At 46.0% G+C, this 17,445-nt stretch overlaps 1 protein-coding gene across 3 annotated transcripts; it reads left to right on the top strand.

Annotated features, from left to right (window-relative positions):
- Nucleotides 1-1,057: 1,057 nt before the first annotated feature.
- Nucleotides 1,058-17,079, top strand: LOC106598502 (gamma-secretase-activating protein). Of its 3 annotated transcripts, XM_045722477.1 has the most exons (22): nucleotides 1,062-1,527; nucleotides 1,666-1,736; nucleotides 2,395-2,451; nucleotides 3,783-3,852; nucleotides 4,271-4,318; nucleotides 4,983-5,071; nucleotides 5,231-5,300; nucleotides 5,462-5,511; nucleotides 5,603-5,707; nucleotides 6,555-6,611; nucleotides 6,710-6,756; nucleotides 6,893-6,978; nucleotides 7,114-7,116; nucleotides 8,616-8,693; nucleotides 8,840-8,923; nucleotides 9,856-9,948; nucleotides 10,605-10,746; nucleotides 11,039-11,123; nucleotides 12,386-12,455; nucleotides 12,540-12,700; nucleotides 13,143-13,277; nucleotides 16,948-17,079. In XM_045722477.1, the coding sequence occupies exons 1-22, from the start codon at nucleotides 1,440-1,442 to the stop codon at nucleotides 17,008-17,010; spliced, it is 1,752 nt and encodes a 583-aa protein (XP_045578433.1). In that variant the 5' UTR covers nucleotides 1,062-1,439; the 3' UTR covers nucleotides 17,011-17,079. The 3 variants fall into 3 exon arrangements, with proteins under 3 accessions (XP_045578435.1, XP_045578433.1, XP_045578434.1); XM_045722479.1 differs by lacking the exon at nucleotides 4,271-4,318 and having other exon boundaries at nucleotides 1,058-1,527; XM_045722478.1 differs by lacking the exon at nucleotides 7,114-7,116 and having other exon boundaries at nucleotides 1,067-1,527.
- The last annotated feature ends 366 nt before the right edge of the window (nucleotides 17,080-17,445 follow it).

A 17,445-nucleotide genomic window follows, 5' to 3' on the forward strand; every position in this document is an offset into this window, starting at 1 on the left:
GTTGATGGTAACTCAGTTATAATGTATCTAGACTCATGTTGATGGTAACTCAGTTATAATGTATCTAGAGTCATGTTGATGGTAACTCAGTTATAATGTATCTAGAGTCATGTTGATGGTAACTCAGTTATAATGTATCTAGAGTCATGTTGATGGTAACTCAGTTATAATGTATCTAGAGTCATGTTGATGGTAACTCAGTTATAATGTATCTAGAGTCATGTTGATGGTAACTCAGTTATAATGTATCTAGAGTCATGTTGATGGTAACTCAGTTATAATGTATCTAGACTCATGTTGATGGTAACTCAGTAGTTGTAGCTGATGCAATACCTAATAATCTGAGCAGTTTCACACGTTTCCATTTGAAATGTATACATTATATAGGATGCATGGTGCCTCAGTAATAAACTGCTTTGAGATGTCCCTATTAAGTGCTAGAGGAGTCACTACAGACACTTTGGTTCGAATCCAGGCTGTATCACAACCGGCCGTGATTGGGAGTCCCATAGGTCGGCGCACAATTGACCCAGCGTCTTCCGGGTTCGGCCGGTGTAGGCCGTCATTGTAAATAAGAATTTGTTCTTAACTGACTTGCCTAGTTAAGTAAAGGTTAAAGTAAAATGAAAATGAAAAGATAAGCTACTGTAGGTTCATTCAGAACAGTGTCCGGCTCGCATGAGGTTTTCTATACACTACCGCCACCGTGTGGGTACAAAGCTAGATTGCAGATTTGATGAAAATCGAACTTGAGACAGTGCTGATGTAACTAGCCTAATTTATTGTCAGGTGGTATTATATAGCGCTATGACTAGTAGATTGAATGGTCAATGAGGGGCACAAAGACACCAACATAGCAAAACGAATATAAAGTAGGGCTATTGTGAAAGTTAAATAAATAGCCTTCTGCGTTTGTGTATGTTTTGCCCTCTGGTGGTCGCACAGCACCTCCATAGTTTTATGTTGTCCATAATCAGGTGACACACAGCCCAGGCAGGCAGCAAAGGCGGTGAGACATCTGATCCACCGGAGTGATCGCTTGTCCGGCCTATCAGAGCGGGCGTCTCCGCTGTCTGACCCGAGAGGGAGGGCTCTGTGAACAGGGTGCAGCGAGCTGTCAATATTGTTCCGTGTGAAGTTGAGTAAATGACTGTATGGCTGCAGATCTCAATGGAAGTGATTCCCTTTTAAATCACGCCTTCTGCTTTGTTTTCGGTGCGTAAAACACTGTTTAAACGGCTTAAACGGCTCATCAAAACGTTATTTACAACTATCACATGATGCCTCATTATATGATAAGTTGTAACTTGAGGCTATAGGGATGACATCTTCCGGATAGTGTGAAATCGCCGAGGCTCTAATTGAAGGGATTTCTTCGTAGTGTTTGATGCATAATAGACGTGGGAATCAGTACGTTGTGGAGGAAGTCAATCGCACACATGTTGCAACTAAGCGCAACTTTCGATTTGCAGCAGGATGTTGTGTCAAGTATATTTAAGAAAGAGGCGACTGTAGGAAGAACCGAAGGTAAGAGCTATCTGGTTGTTTCGCTCGACCGATATCCAAAACCTATACTTTGTGCCTTTACGCACAAGGTGACAATGTGTGACAAATACCATGATAGTAGTGACACATGTAATGGAAAAATGTATTTTTCCTCTACAGAATACTCAGGGATCGTTGACACTCGGATCCTCAACATTGAAAGGGATGGAGGAGTCCTCTACTCCTGGAAAGTAAGTGGACACTGGGCATGGGGCATTCACATAGCATTATAATGGACAGGTCAAGAGTGACGTTCCACACATAACCAACAGTGCGCTCTTCGGGACGTGGTGGGAACATTCTCTCTGTCTAGGGTGCATCCCAATGGTACCCTATTCCCTATAGTGCAGCATCCCAATGTCACCCTATTCCCTATAGTGCAGCACCCCAATGCCACCCTATTCCTTATAGTGCAGCATCCCAATGGCACCCTATACCCTATAGTGTACTACTTTTGACCAGGACCCATAGGGATCTGGTCAAAAGAAGTGCACTATGTAGGGGATAGGGTGCCATTGGGACGTAGGATCCAAATAGAAGCCCAAAGACTCATGACAGACCACTGCAGCTGAATAAGCTACTGGTTAAGAGCTACTGGTTAAGAGCTACTGGTTAAGAGGTATTCCGTTTCCTTATAACATGGAGTTGTTCAAGAAGTATCCTCAGACTGCGGGAGTGTTAAGCCCTACATAGACAGCTGAGATGACATGGGCATAAGTATAGGTCATTACACACACACACACACACACACACACACACACACACACACACACACACACACACACACACACACACACACAGTCATTATGAGCCATAATGGCTTTCCTCCTCCCTCCTCTCATCTCTCAGGGGGCAACAGGGACCACCAGGATCGGGAAATACGACCCCAATACCAGACAGAATAAGGTAGAGCTTCCTCTGTGTGGGTGTGTGTGTGACTGTGTGTGTTTGACTGTGAGTGTGTGACAATAAGAGTGAGTGAGTATATATGTATATGCCAGCACATAGTCTTAATGTAATGTGAGGTTACTCCTGGTACACTGCCTGATCAACACCAGCTGTTTGTAGTGTTCATCATGGGCCCTAACCCCTCTCCCCTGTCCCCTTACCCCTCTCCCCTAACCCCTCTCCCTTGCCCCCTGTCCCCTTACCCCTCTCCCCTAACCCTTCCTCTAACCCCTCTCCCCTGTCCCCTTACACCCCTCCCCTGTCCCCTCTCCCCTAACCCCTCCCCTAACCCCTCCTCTAACCCCTCTCCCCGTCCCCTTACCCCTCTCCCAACCCTTTCCTCTAACCCCTCTCCCCTGTCCCCTTACACCCCCCCCTGTCCCCTCTCCCCTAACCCCTCCCCTAACCCCTCCTCTAACCCCTCTCCCCTGTCCCCTTACCCCTCTCCTCTAACCCCTCCCCTAACCCCTCTCCCCGTCCCCTTACCCCTTACACCTCTCCCCTAACCCCTAACCCCTCCCCTAACCCCTCTCCCCTTACCCCTTACACCCCTCCTCTAACCCCTCTCCCCTGTTCCCTGACCCCTTACACCCCTCCCCTAACCCCTGTCCCCTGTCCCCTACCCCTCTCCCCTAACCCCTCCTCTAACCCCTCTCCCCTGTCCCCTTACCCCTTACACCCCTCCCCTGTCCCCTCTCCCCTAACCCCTCTCCCCTAACCCCTCTCCCCTTACCCCTTACACCCCTCCTCTAACCCCTCTCCCCTGTTCCCTGACCCCTTACACCCCTCCCCTAACCCCTGTCCCCTGTCCCCTTACCCCTCTCCCCTAACCCCTCCTCTAACCCCTCTCCCCTGTCCCCTTACCCCTTACACCCCTCCCCTGTCCCCTCTCCCCTAACCCCTCTCCCCTAACCCCTCTCCCCTTACCCCTCTCCCCTTACACCGCTCCCCTAACCCCTTACACCTCTCCCCTTACACCTCTCCCCTTACCCCTCTCCCCTAACCCCTCCTCTAACCCCTCTCCCCTGTTCCCTTACCCCTTACACCTCTCCCCTTACACCTCTCCCCTAACCCCTCTCCCCTTACACCTCTCCCCTCTCCCCTTACACCTCTCCCCTTACACCTCTCCCCTCTCCCCTAACCCCTCTCCCCTTACACCTCTCCCCTCTCCCCTAACCCCTCTCCCCTTACACCTCTCCCCTCTCCCCTAACCCCTCTCCCCTTACACCTCTCCCCTTACACCTCTCCCCTCTCCCCTCTCCCCTAACCCCTCTCCCCTCTCTTCACAGCTCCTCTACACATTTGACAAGCAGGTGTGTGTCAGCAGCTGTTCTCTGAATAAGGAGGAGACTCTGCTGGGTAAGGTCCTGTTTATGGACTTAGAAATAGAATGCGTAGAACATAGAGATACATTCATTGTTGTATTGAATTCTATGGTGTAGAACAGATAAAGCTCTAGAATCCATGGTATTCTAATTCTATGTAACACACATGTGTAGTACAAAGACACACAGACAGTGAAACAAGAATCCTCACTAAAGTGTTGAGCCAGTGTCTCCTCCACCAGTGTGTCAGTGTTAGACTAGATACAGGTTTTCCTACATATAGCCTACTGATATTTCCAGTCCAAGATTGTGATCACCCCGTAGGAGTATCTTATCATCACGAGAGAGGAACAATGTCTTGTGACTGAGCCGACAGCCAAGAGCCATTGTATTGAAGTCACGTCACTGAACCCACATCAACTCACATTCTTGTCTTTTAATCTCATTTTTAGCGGTCAGTTTGGCACAGAGGACAAGAACAGAGGAGCGTCTTAGACCAGGTACCTGTCTCCCCTTGGCTCGACCCCCCCCCCACACACACACCTCCCAACGCTGATACAAACAACTTAGACCAGGTACCTGTCTCCCCTTGGCTCGACCCCCCCCCACACACACACCTCCCAACGCTGATACAAACAACTTAGACCAGGTACCTGTCTCCCCTTGGCTCGACCCCCCCCCCCCCACACACACCTCCCAACGCTGATACAAACAAACACAGAAGCTGAAGATTAGAGAAATGCAACTAGACAGATAACCATGTAAATCTACAGTGTGTTATGAAGAGGGAAGTGGTAAGCTAAATCCTGCTGATGACTAGCTCTCTGTTTCCCTCTGGTTCTCTCTGAGCCTATAGGGAAACAGACCCGTGGCTGTATTCACTACAACTCTAATAGTCAGATGGGAAACATTCAGGATGTTATTAAGTATCTATCCACACATGCACCACAGGTTTTTAAGTGTTTCAAGTGTACTCTACACGACAGGTTCAAACTGTACACAACTATTGGCTGTAGGCCGCACTACATCGGTCACCTGTGTGTGTTGGAGTGAGTAACAGTTATCACGCGGGCAGCACTGGCAGTGAAGCAGTTTTCTGCTGTTTCAGGTCAGTGAACTTAATCATTACCATATTTAACACCTTTCCCATTGTTCTACTCCTAGTTTCAAAATGTCTGACCCTCCTCATTGAGATCCATCCCATTAACAACACTAAGGTCCTGAAGGCTGTCGACTGCCGGGTCAGAGTTCAGGTATAGAGCTGTATTGTTTTGTACTGGACTCTATTGTACTCTTATCAGGAACACCTATTACAATAAGCTTCCCCTCGGTTGTTATTACATTGATGTAACAATGTGCTATAACATAGTTATACTACAAAGATACTACCAGTCATCTTTGGTTTCATACAGTTCATCCATCCAGACACAGAGAGGGACTCAGTGCTGGAGAGTCACCTGCTGCTGGTAGCAGAAGATGGCTGTGAGTATCTGGGAAGTCAAGTTGTGTCAAATCTCTGAGGGTCACAGCTTTTAACTATGATAGTACAAAGACATTAGCTGACACTGTTTTCTGTTTTTGGGAGAGTTTGGCTACTGGGCCTTCAGGGTTTAGGCTTTGAACTTTGACCTTTGACCTTTCAGATGTGGAGCAGCTCCATGTGATGCTGGTCAGACAAGAGGGTTACAGAGTGGTAAGAAACACTGTCACAGACTATAGAGAGCTGGAATGGAATGCAACTGTTCCGTAGTGACATCACTTCCTGTTGACTGGTGTTCTAACAGGTGATGTTGAACCCAGAGTGCCTGGCCAAAGACAGGGTGGCAGAGGAGTTCAGCTGGGTCCAGTGGGACAGCCAGACACAGAGACTCTTCTACCTCACACACAGGGTAACATACCATATATACAGTACCAGTCAAAAGTTTCTACACACCTACTCATTCAAGGGTTTTTCTTTATTTTTACTATTTTCTACATGGTAGAATAATAGTGAAGACATCAACACTATGAAATAACACATAAGGAATCATGTAGTAACCAAAAAAGTGTTAAACAAATCTAAATATATTTTATATTTGAGATTCTTAGAAGTAGCCAGCCTTTGCCTTGATGACAACTTTGCACTATTGGCATTCTCTCAACAAGCTTCACCTGGAATGCTTTTACAAAAGTCTTGAAGGAGTTCCAACATATGCTGATCACTTGTTGGCTGCTTTTCCTTCACTCTGCGGTCCAACTCATCCCAAACCATCTCAATTGGGTTGAGTTCGGGTGATTGTGGAGGCCAGTTAACCTGATGCAGCACTTCATCACTCTCCTTGGTCAAATAGCCCTTACAGCCTGGAGGTGTGTTGGGTCATTGTCCTGTTGAAAAACAAATGATAGTCCCCATTAAGCACAAACCAAAGTAGGGTGGCTACTTTAAAGAATCTCAAATATAAAATATATTTGGATTTGTTTAACACTTATTTGGTTACTACATGATTCAATATGTGTTATTTCATAGTTTTGATGTCTTCAGTATTCTACAATGTAGAAAATAGTAAAAATAAAGAAAAACCCTTGAATGAGAAGGTGTGTCCAACCTTTTGACTGGTGCTGGAGGTAACACACTGTAGGCTCTGATCTGGGCAACAACACCTTCAACTAACATGTTCTATTTCTGTTGAATTGTGAAGAAGAATGCAGAAATTCCAACTGATAATGCAATAATGACCTCCCTTCTTTCTCTGTCAGGAAAAAGCTGTGCTGAAATGTGTGCAATTCTACCATGACCAAAACTGTGAGACCTTGGTGAGACTAGCAGCAGAAATCATTGAATCATGAACACTTTATGGGTAGTGTTTGATTTCAGGTCAGGCTACTTAATGCTTCCCCCTCCTTCCCGACAGTTTGAGCTTGAACTGGAGTTGCCCTCTAACCCTTTCACCTGTATGAGGTAAGAATGAAAAGTAACATTTAATTAAATAAGATAACTTTTCAGCTAAACTGTGTATTTCCTGAAAACAGTTCATCAATATTCAGAAATGTCTAGTGATGCTGTATGGATAACTCCTTATGTGTTTGACCCCTAGGTTTGTTAACCTGGGCTTTGACCATCACCAAGAGACACAGCATGAACGGGAGGAGATGAGGATGCTGGTGATCACCAATAAAACAGGCAGGTTTCGGTTAAACATAAACTAATTCACCTCCATACTGTACTCTATTGATAATGTTCTATGCTCGGAGAACATTCCTCTTTCATTGAGTTTGTCATTACTTTTTGTTTGACATGGGACGTGAATGGAAACAGAGGGTAAGTGCTGTAGCTACTGTGATCTAGATGAACTGTGTCACTCCTTGATCAATGGACAGTTCAGTACAATCACACTCACTTCACAGAGCCCAGATTTATAGAACTTCTCAATTCTAAAGATTGCATTAGTCAAGCTGCACAATTGGAAATGCTGCAGGCTTCTCAATCGTAAAAAGAATTTGTGTTTCTTTGAAAGGCCTATCAAATCTAAAGATGGTTGACGACGGCCCAGGGCCAGGAACATAATCACTTCACTGTGCTACTTATTCCAAATGACATTCAAGATTCAACCATTAAAACACTGTTGCTTTTAATAAGACCTCAATCAATACCACATTGTTAAAATGCTATCCTTCTGCTTCTGCTCCTTCTGCTGCTTCTTCTGCTTCTGCTTCTTCTGCTGCTTCTTCTGCTTCTGCTTCTTCTGCTGCTTCTTCTGCTTCTTCTGCTGCTTCTTCTGCTTCTGCTTCTTCTGCTTCTTCTGCTTCTTCTGCTTCTTCTGCTGCTTCTTCTGCTTCTGCTTCTGCTGCTTCTTCTTCTGCTGCTTCTTCTGCTTCTTCTGCTTCTTCTGCTTCTTCTGCTGCTTCTTCTGCTCTTCTTCTTCTTCTGCTTCTGCTTCTTCTGCTTCTTCTGCTTCTTCTGCTGCTTCTGCTGCTTCTGCTGCTTCTTCTGCTTCTGCTTCTGCTTCTTCTGCTGCTTCTTCTTCTGCTGCTTCTTCTGCTTCTTCTGCTGCTTCTTCTGCTTCTTCTGCTTCTTCTGCTTCTTCTGCTGCTTCTGCTGCTTCTTCTGCTTCTGCTTCTTCTGCTGCTTCTTCTGCTTCTGCTTCTTCTGCTGCTTCTTCTGCTGCTTCTTCTGCTTCTTCTGCTGCTTCTTCTGCTTCTGCTTCTTCTTCTGCTTCTTCTGCTTCTTCTGCTTCTTCTGCTTCTGCTTCTTCTTCTGCTTCTTCTGCTGCTTCTGCTTCTTCTGCTGCTTCTGCTGCTTCTGCTCTTCTTCCTCTTCTGCTTCTTCTGCTTCTTCTGCTTCTTCTGCTGCTTCTGCTGCTTCTGCTGCTTCTTCTGCTTCTTCTGCTTCTGCTTCTTCTGCTGCTTCTTCTTCTGCTGCTTCTTCTGCTTCTTCTGCTGCTTCTTCTGCTTCTGCTTCTTCTGCTTCTTCTGCTTCTTCTGCTGCTTCTGCTGCTTCTTCTGCTTCTGCTTCTGCTTCTGCTGCTTCTTCTGCTTCTGCTTCTTCTGCTGCTTCTTCTGCTGCTTCTTCTGCTTCTTCTGCTGCTTCTTCTGCTTCTGCTTCTTCTGCTTCTGCTTCTTCTGCTTCTTCTGCTGCTTCTTCTGCTGCTTCTTCTGCTGCTTCTTCTGCTTCTGCTGCTGCTTCTTCTGCTTCTCCTGGTTCTGCTCCTTCTTCTGCTTCCTCTGCTTCTTCTCCTTCTTCTGCTGCTTCTTTGTATTAATTATGTTGTTAGAGTGTAATTGGTTGTTTTAATACCTGATCCTTACTGTTGATTGCAGGGAGTATGTGTGTGTGTTACAGCCAGCCTGCTTGTGCCAACCAGGAGATCACATACACCATAGTCCTGGTGCACAGAGGTTCAGTATTATACGTCTTACCATGTTGCATTAGTTCCATACATTATTCACAAATGACTAATTAAGATCCGTTAGGGAAAATCCAAAGTTCTTCTAAGTTTCGAGTTGTACATTGTAATCTACCAGAGCCTCTCTGTCCTCTACAGGCTGCAGTAAAACGTTCTCAGTGGCTCTGGATGGCACCCCTAGTCCATGTAGTACAGACCTCCTCCCTCTCTTCATCCCTATAGGTCAGTCAACACATCTGTCTCACAGACATCCTGTCCATCCTATCACAACCCCTTCAGTACCTGCTGGAACACTCTCACACAGCCCATCCATCCTATCACTATCCATTCAGTACCTGCTGGAACACTCCCAACAGCATCCCTTACTCTTCTCACACAGCCCATCCATCCTATCACTACCCCTATCACTACCCCTTCAGAACCTGCTGGAACACTTCCACACAGCCCATCCATCCTATCACAACCCCTTCAGAAATTGCTGGAACACTCTCACACAGCCCATCCATCCTATCACTACCCCTTCAGTACCTGCTGGAACACTCTCACACAGCCCATCCATCCTATCACAACCCCTTCAGTACCTGCTGGAACACTCCCAGACAGCCCATCCATCCTATCACAACCCCTTCAGTACCCTCTGGAACACTCCCACACAGCCCATCCACACAGCCCATCCATCCTATCACAACCCCTTCAGTACCTGCTGGTGCTGGAACACTCCCATACAGCTGATCCATCCTATCACAACCCCTTCAGTACCCACTGGAACACTCCCACACAGCCCATCCATCCTATCACAACCCCTTCAGTACCCACTGGAACACTCCCATACAGCCCATCCATCCTATCACAACCCCTTCAGTACCCACTGGAACACTCCCACACAGCCCATCCATCCTATCACTACCCCTTCAGTACCTGCTGAGCTGGAACACTCCCAACAGCCGATCCATCCTATCACAGCCCCTGATAGTGCTACTTCTACTTGGCACCAAGGAAGTGGTTTTAGGAGTTATTTTTGATAAGATGTTTATTATTATTGTACAGTAGACATTTACATAAGAGAACAAACAAATAAACCAACCCAAAACATTTGAGGTCAGTCTAAGATAGCTGATGAATAAACGTAGACTAGCCTGCTGTTCTCTGCCCAGGTTACTATGTGGTAGTCTACCTGGCTGGTCACTTCCTGCACTGCATCAACACCAGACAACAGGAGCTGCTCTGCCACAGTCTCTTCCTCTCAGGTAAGGCTAGACCTGGGGCATGTTCATCAGGACACACCGTAGCCAATTGTTTTGCAATGGAAAAGGAAATGTCGTTTTTTTCCCCGGTTGAGATACCTCTGTGTTTCACTCCATTACGTGTCTATGAACACGACCCTGGTTACCAACACAAGTGGACTATATGAGGATAGGGAGTCATTAGACATGCAGCCCAAGTGTGTGTTTGTTAATCTGGCCTATGTATAACTGTGTTACAGGTGTTGATGATGGCCTCAGTGTAACTGTGTTACAGGTGTTGATGATGGCCTCAGTGTAACTGTGTTACAGGTGTTGATGATGGCCTCAGTGTAACTGTGTTACAGGTGTTGATGATGGCCTCAGTGTAACTGTGTTGCAGGTGTTGATGATGGCCTCAGTGTAACTGTGTTACAGGTGTTGATGATGGCCTCAGTGTAACTGTGTTACAGGTGTTGATGATGGCCTCAGTGTAACTGTGTTACAGGTGTTGATGATGGCCTCAGTGTAACTGTGTTACAGGTGTTGATGATGGCCTCAGTGTAACTGTGTTACAGGTGTTGATGATGGTCTCAGTGTAACTGTGTTACAGGTGTTGATGATGGCCTCAGTGTAACTGTGTTACAGGTGTTGATGATGGCCTCAGTGTAACTGTGTTACAGGTGTTGATGCAGAGCTGGGTGTGTTGGGATCAGACAGTGTGGTGTTGTCTCTACCTGAGTCCTCTCTGCTGGACCTGAACACAGGCAGGATGTACACTGTAGACCTCAACCCCTCCTTCCTAATGGACCTACTCCACTGCAGGTACAATGGAGTAGAATAGAATCGAATGGAATGGAGTACAATATAATGGAATAGAATAACATAGAATAACATAGAATACAATATAGCTCAATCCATTGTTGAATGGAAAATGGTCTTGAGCGTTGGAGTGTGTATTTCATGCTTACTGCATGTAGAAAGTACTGGTGCATTGGGTATTATAGTGATGCTACACTTCACACTCTGTTTATGTAGTATTCATGATGTCTTTACTGTATGCTCTGTGCTGTATGCTCTGTGCTGTATGCTCTGTGCTGTATGCTCTGTGCTGTAGCCACAGTAGACCTGATGCTCAACGTCTGGCTGCCCTGCACTGTCTGCTGCTCTACATGGGACCCAACGCTGCACTACAACTGAAGGTAGGAGATGCAAGCAAAACCCCTGAGAACACTTTGCTCAGAGAGAGCAAGAGAGACACTGTGTTTAAAAAAAAATATATATATATTTCACCTTTATTTAACCAGGTAGGCTAGTTGAGAACAAGTTCTCATTTACAACTGCGACCTGGCCAAGATAAAGCAACCTAGGTATTTGTAGTTGTCCACATATTCTAAGTCAGAACTGTCAAGAGTAGTGATGCTGGACGGGCGGGCAGGTGCGGGCAGCGATCGGTTGAAGAGCATGCATTTAGTTTTACTTGTATTTAAGAGCAGTTGGAGGCCACGGAAGTAGAGTTGTATGGCATTGAAGCTCGTCTGGAGGTTAGTTAACACAGTGTCCAAAGAAGGGCCAGAAGTATACAGAATGGTGTCATCTGCGTAGAGGTAGATCAGAGAATCACCAGCAGCAAGAGAAACATCATTGATGTATACAGAAAAAGAGTCGGCCCGAGAATTGAACCCTGTGGCACCCCCATAGAGACTGCCAGAGGTCCGGACAACAGGCCCTCCGATTTGACACACTGAACTCTATCAGAGAAGTAGTTGGTGAACCAGGCGAGGCAATCATTTGAGAAACCAAGGCTGTTGACTCTGCCGATAAGAATGTGGTGATTGACAGAGTTGAAAGCCTTGGCCAGGTCGATGAATACGGCTGCACAGTATTGTCTCTTATCGATGGCGGTTATGATATCAAGGACCTTGAGCGTGGCTGAGGTGCACCCATGACCAGCTCTGAAACCAGATTGCATAGCGGAGAAGGTATGGTGGGATTCGAAATGGTCGGTGATCTGTTTGTTAACTTGGCTTTCGAAGACCTTAGAAAGGCAGGGTAGGATAGATATAGGTCTGTAGCAGTTTGGGTCTAGTGTGTCTCCCCCGTTGAAGAGTGTGTGTGAGAGAGAGAGAGATGTTTTGGAGGGAGAAGTTCAGGACTGGGTTCTGACCATGAGTCAGGTTGTTTATAATAGAGAAAGTGCTGCACTTGAAATTTCCATCTGCAGTATTTGTTCTAAACGGTGTCTCTGTGGCCATGACAACTCACTAACACAGTTAGAGAGGTAACCCGTCTTAGAGGTCCATGAGGACGAGTCTGCTGTGGGTTTATCAGTTCTGTGGAAACCCCTTACATAACATGGCTTTATACATGTGTGGTAACACTGGAATTACTATAGTAACAATACTTCACCAAGATGTTGTTACATAGCATAGCACTGCTGTTACTTCATGTGTTTTCTCTGCAGATCATAGATTGGATCTGTGACAATGTCATGCCGTTCGACACCTTCGATCAAATTCAGGAATTTATTCTGGGTAAGTGGAACAAGAGTTATCATCATTATCATATCTATTTTTGTGGTGTTTTATGGAAGAATCATTGTCTCCCTTCAACGACAGCGTCACTGTACAGGATCATCTATAAGAAGTGCCTCAGTCTGGATGAAGTCCTGCCCTACTCCTCTGTGTTTGAGAAGAAGAAGGTACCTGAGGGTCTAGACCTGGTCCCTGGTGTCACCTGCACCACAGAGCTCCATGCTGAACCAGTGTTCAAAGGAAAGGTAACATCTCTTTCACACACTGTAGCTATTCAACGACCTGATCAGTCACATGTGTAATATTGAGTGATTTATAAGGTTAGACACTAGGGGGCAGACAGGAGTGGGAAGCAGATCCAGTGCTCAGTAACAGATAAAGAATGCATATCTAATGAATTCAATGAAGAAGAGTTGTGTTGAAAGAAGGGACTTAATAATATTATTTAAACTGGGCTATTTCCAATGAAATACCCAGTGATTATTCTGTAGATGGAGACAAAACATGAACCATTTGTTACAATCAAGTGCATTTTATTTAATGTTATGCAGTATGAACCCCATGCCATAAATCATTTTGTTTCCAAGGAGGTCTCAAGATGACCATAACAAATTGACCTATTTTTACAAACAGTAAAAGTAGTAAACATCTGGTGTTTACTAGATGTTTGGTCATGTTTCGCTGCAGGCCAGACGTCTCCAGGGCTATTGGGAAGAGCTGCAGTGGAGCACAGAAAAGATGAAGTACTTTGAGGCAGTTCCAAACCTACGATACAGAGCATCTCAGAGCCTGTCAGACTGGACCAAGCTGCTCACTACCCTGGTGAGTTCTGTTCACACCTAGAAATATGTAGCAGCATTGGTGAGTTCACACATATTAGAGGATCAAACTGCAGATCCAGAACCTCTCACAGTCTGCCAGACTGGACCACGATGCTAGCTACCCTGGTGAGTTCACACAGAGAGACTGGAATATAGAGGATCTCTGGGAGCTCAGTGCACCACAGGAACCATGGTCTCTCTCTCTGATCCCAAGCTTTATACTGCAGCTAGCAGCAGGACAGTATGGAACCATGGTCTCTCTCTCTGATCCCAAGCTTTATACTGCAGCTAGCAGTAGGACAGTATGGAACCATGGTCTCTCTCTCTGATCCCAAGCTTTATACTGCAGCTAGCAGTAGGACAGTATGGAACCATGGTCTCTCTGATCCCAAGCTTTATACTGCAGCTAGCAGTAGGACAGTATGGAACCATGGCTCTCTCTTTGATCCCAAGCTTTATGCTGCAGCTAGCAGTAGGACAGTATGGAACCATGGTCTCTCTCTGATCCCAAGCTTTATGCTGCAGCTAGCAGTAGGACAGTATGGAACCATGGTCTCTCTCTGATCCCAAGCTTTATACTGCAGCTAGCAGTAGGACAGTATGGAACCATGGTCTCTCTCTCTGATCCCAAGCTTTATACTGCAGCTAGCAGTAGGACAGTATGGAACCATGGTCTCTCTCTCTGATCCCAAGCTTTATACTGCAGCTAGCAGTAGGACAGTATGGAACCATGGTCTCTCTCTCTGATCCCAAGCTTTATACTGCAGCTAGCAGTAGGACAGTATGGAACCATGGTCTCTCTCTCTGATCCCAAGCTTTACACTGCAGCTAGCAGTAGGACAGTATGGAACCATGGTCTCTCTCTCTGATCCCAAGCTTTATACTGCAGCTAGCAGTAGGACAGTATGGAACCATGGTCTCTCTGATCCCAAGCTTTATACTGCAGCTAGCAGTAGGACAGTATGGAACCATGGTCTCTCTTTGATCCCAAGCTTTATACTGCAGCTAGCAGTAGGACAGTATGGAACCATGGTCTCTCTCTGATCCCAAGCTTTATACTGCAGCTAGCAGTAGGACAGTATGGAACCATGGTCTCTCTCTGATCCCAAGCTTTATACTGCAGCTAGCAGTAGGACAGTATGGAACCATGGTCTCTCTCTTTGATCCCAAGCTTTATACTGCAGCTAGCAGTAGGACAGTATGGAACCATGGTCTCTCTCTCTGATCCCAAGCTTTATACTGCAGCTAGCAGTAGGACAGTATGGAACCATGGTCTCTCTCTCTGATCCCAAGCTTTATACTGCAGCTAGCAGTAGGACAGTATGGAACCATGGTCTCTCTCTCTGATCCCAAGCTTTATACTGCAGCTAGCAGTAGGACAGTATGGAACCATGGTCTCTCTCTCTGATCCCAAGCTTTATACTGCAGCTAGCAGTAGGACAGTATGGAACCATGGTCTCTCTCTCTGATCCCAAGCTTTATACTGCAGCTAGCAGTAGGACAGTATGGAACCATGGTCTCTCTCTCTGATCCCAAGCTTTATACTGCAGCTAGCAGTAGGACAGTATGGAACCATGGTCTCTCTCTCGATCCCAAGCTTTATACTGCAGCTAGCAGTAGGACAGTATGGAACCATGGTCTCTCTCTCTGATCCCAAGCTTTATACTGCAGCTAGCAGTAGGACAGTATGGAACCATGGTCTCTCTCTCTGATCCCAAGCTTTATACTGCAGCTAGCAGTAGGACAGTATGGAACCATGGTCTCTCTCTCTGATCCCAAGCTTTATACTGCAGCTAGCAGTAGGACAGTATGGAACCATGGTCTCTCTCTCTGATCCCAAGCTTTATACTGCAGCTAGCAGTAGGACAGTATGGAACCATGGTCTCTCTCTCTGATCCCAAGCTTTATACTGCAGCTAGCAGTAGGACAGTATGGAACCATGGTCTCTCTCTCTGATCCCAAGCTTTATACTGCAGCTAGCAGTAGGACAGTATGGAACCATGGTCTCTCTCTCTGATCCCAAGCTTTATACTGCAGCTAGCAGTAGGACAGTATGGAACCATGGTCTCTCTCTCTGATCCCAAGCTTTATACTGCAGCTAGCAGTAGGACAGTATGGAACCATGGTCTCTCTCTCTGATCCCAAGCTTTATACTGCAGCTAGCAGATGGACAGTATGGAACCATGGTCTCTCTCTTGATCCCAAGCTTTATACTGCAGCTAGCAGTAGGACAGTATGGAACCATGGTCTCTCTCTCTGATCCCAAGCTTTATACTGCAGCTAGCAGTAGGACAGTATGGAACCATGGTCTCTCTCTCTGATCCCAAGCTTTATGCTGCAGCTAGCAGTAGGATAGTATGGAACCATGGTCTCTCTCTGATCCCGAGCTTTATACTGCAGCTAGCAGTAGGACAGTATGGAACCATGGTCTCTCTCTGATCCCAAGCTTTATACTGCAGCTAGCAGTAGGATAGTATGGAACCATGGTCTCTCTCTGATCCCAAGCGTTATACTGCAGCTAGCAGTAGGACAGTATGGAACCATGGTCTCTCTCTCTGATCCCAAGCTTTATACTGCAGCTAGCAGTAGGACAGTATGGAACCATGGTCTCTCTCTCTGATCCCAAGCTTTATACTGCAGCTAGCAGTAGGACAGTATGGAACCATGGTCTCTCTCTCTGATCCCAAGCTTTATACTGCAGCTAGCAGTAGGACAGTATGGAACCATGGCTCTCTCTTTGATCCCAAGCTTTATACTGCAGCTAGCAGTAGGACAGTATGAAAACATTCATCATTTCCAATTCCTGACATATTCTCTAATAGAACCACTTCAACTTTGGGCGGCAGGTAGCCTAGCGTTTAAGAGCGTTGGGTCAGTAACCGAAAGGTCGCTGGCTCGAATCCCTGAGCCGAATCTGTTGATGTGCCCTTCAGCAAGGCACTGAACCCTAATTGCTCTTGTAAGTTGCTCTGGATAAGAGTGTCTGCTAAATCAGTGTTTCCCAACCAGGGCTACTAGGACCCTGGGGGCACTTGGACTATCCACAGGGGGTACTTGAGAAGATTCATGACACCATAGGTCTACTGGTAAAGTCCACGAGGGGGTACTTCAGGGGTGCTGCGGGCAGAGCAACATTTAGCTGGTGGTAGAGTAACAGGTTGGGAACCACTGTGCTAAATGACTAACATGGACATCTAAAATGTAGTACAGTATACCTTCATAATAGGAAGTTAGAGAACACGTTCCTCCCTCTGTCTGTTCCAGAAGTTAGAGAACATGTTCCTCCCTCTGTCTGTTCCAGAAGTTAGAGAACACGTTCCTCCCTCTGTCTGTTCCAGAAGTTAGAGAACATGTTCCTCCCTCTGTCTGTTCCAGACGTTAGAGAACATGTTCCTCCCTCTGTCTGTTCCAGACGTTAGAGAACATGTTCCTCCCTCTGTCTGTTCCAGAAGTTAGAGAACACGTTCCTCCCTCTGTCTGTTCCAGAAGTTAGAGAACACGTTCCTCCCTCTGTCTGTTCCAGAAGTCAGAGAACATGTTACTCCCTCTGTCTGTTCCAGACGTTAGAGAACATGTTCCTCCCTCTGTCTGTTCCAGAAGTTAGAGAACACGTTCCTCCCTCTGTCTGTTCCAGAAGTTATAGAACATGTTCCTCCCTCTGTCTGTTTCAGAAGTCGGAGAACAAGAAGGCTTCTAACTATCTGCGTCACATTGAGGAGAACACTAAACAGTAGGTGGAGAACGGAAGAGCGAAGGGTCTCTTGTGTGTTGCAGAATGTTGTGTGTGTTGGAGGAAGCGTGTTGGTGGGGTACAGGGGGAACTTGAAAGCACAGAGAGACAAACTCACAGGGATCAATGACATTGATAGATATTAACACACAGGGATCAATAATACTGATAGATATTAACACACAGGGATCAATAACACTGATAGATATTAACACACAGGGATCAATAATACTGATAGATATTAACACACAGGGATCAATAACACTGATAGATATTAACACACAGGGATCAATAACACTGATAGATATTAACACACAGGGATCAATAATACTGATAGATAATAACACACAGGGATCAATAATACTGATAGATAATAACACACAGGGATCAATAATACTGATAGATAATAACACACAGGGATCAATAACACTGATAGATA

The sequence above is a fragment of the Salmo salar genome, chromosome ssa07 (genome assembly GCF_905237065.1).
Source record: "Salmo salar chromosome ssa07, Ssal_v3.1, whole genome shotgun sequence".
Taxonomy (NCBI): domain Eukaryota; kingdom Metazoa; phylum Chordata; class Actinopteri; order Salmoniformes; family Salmonidae; genus Salmo; species Salmo salar.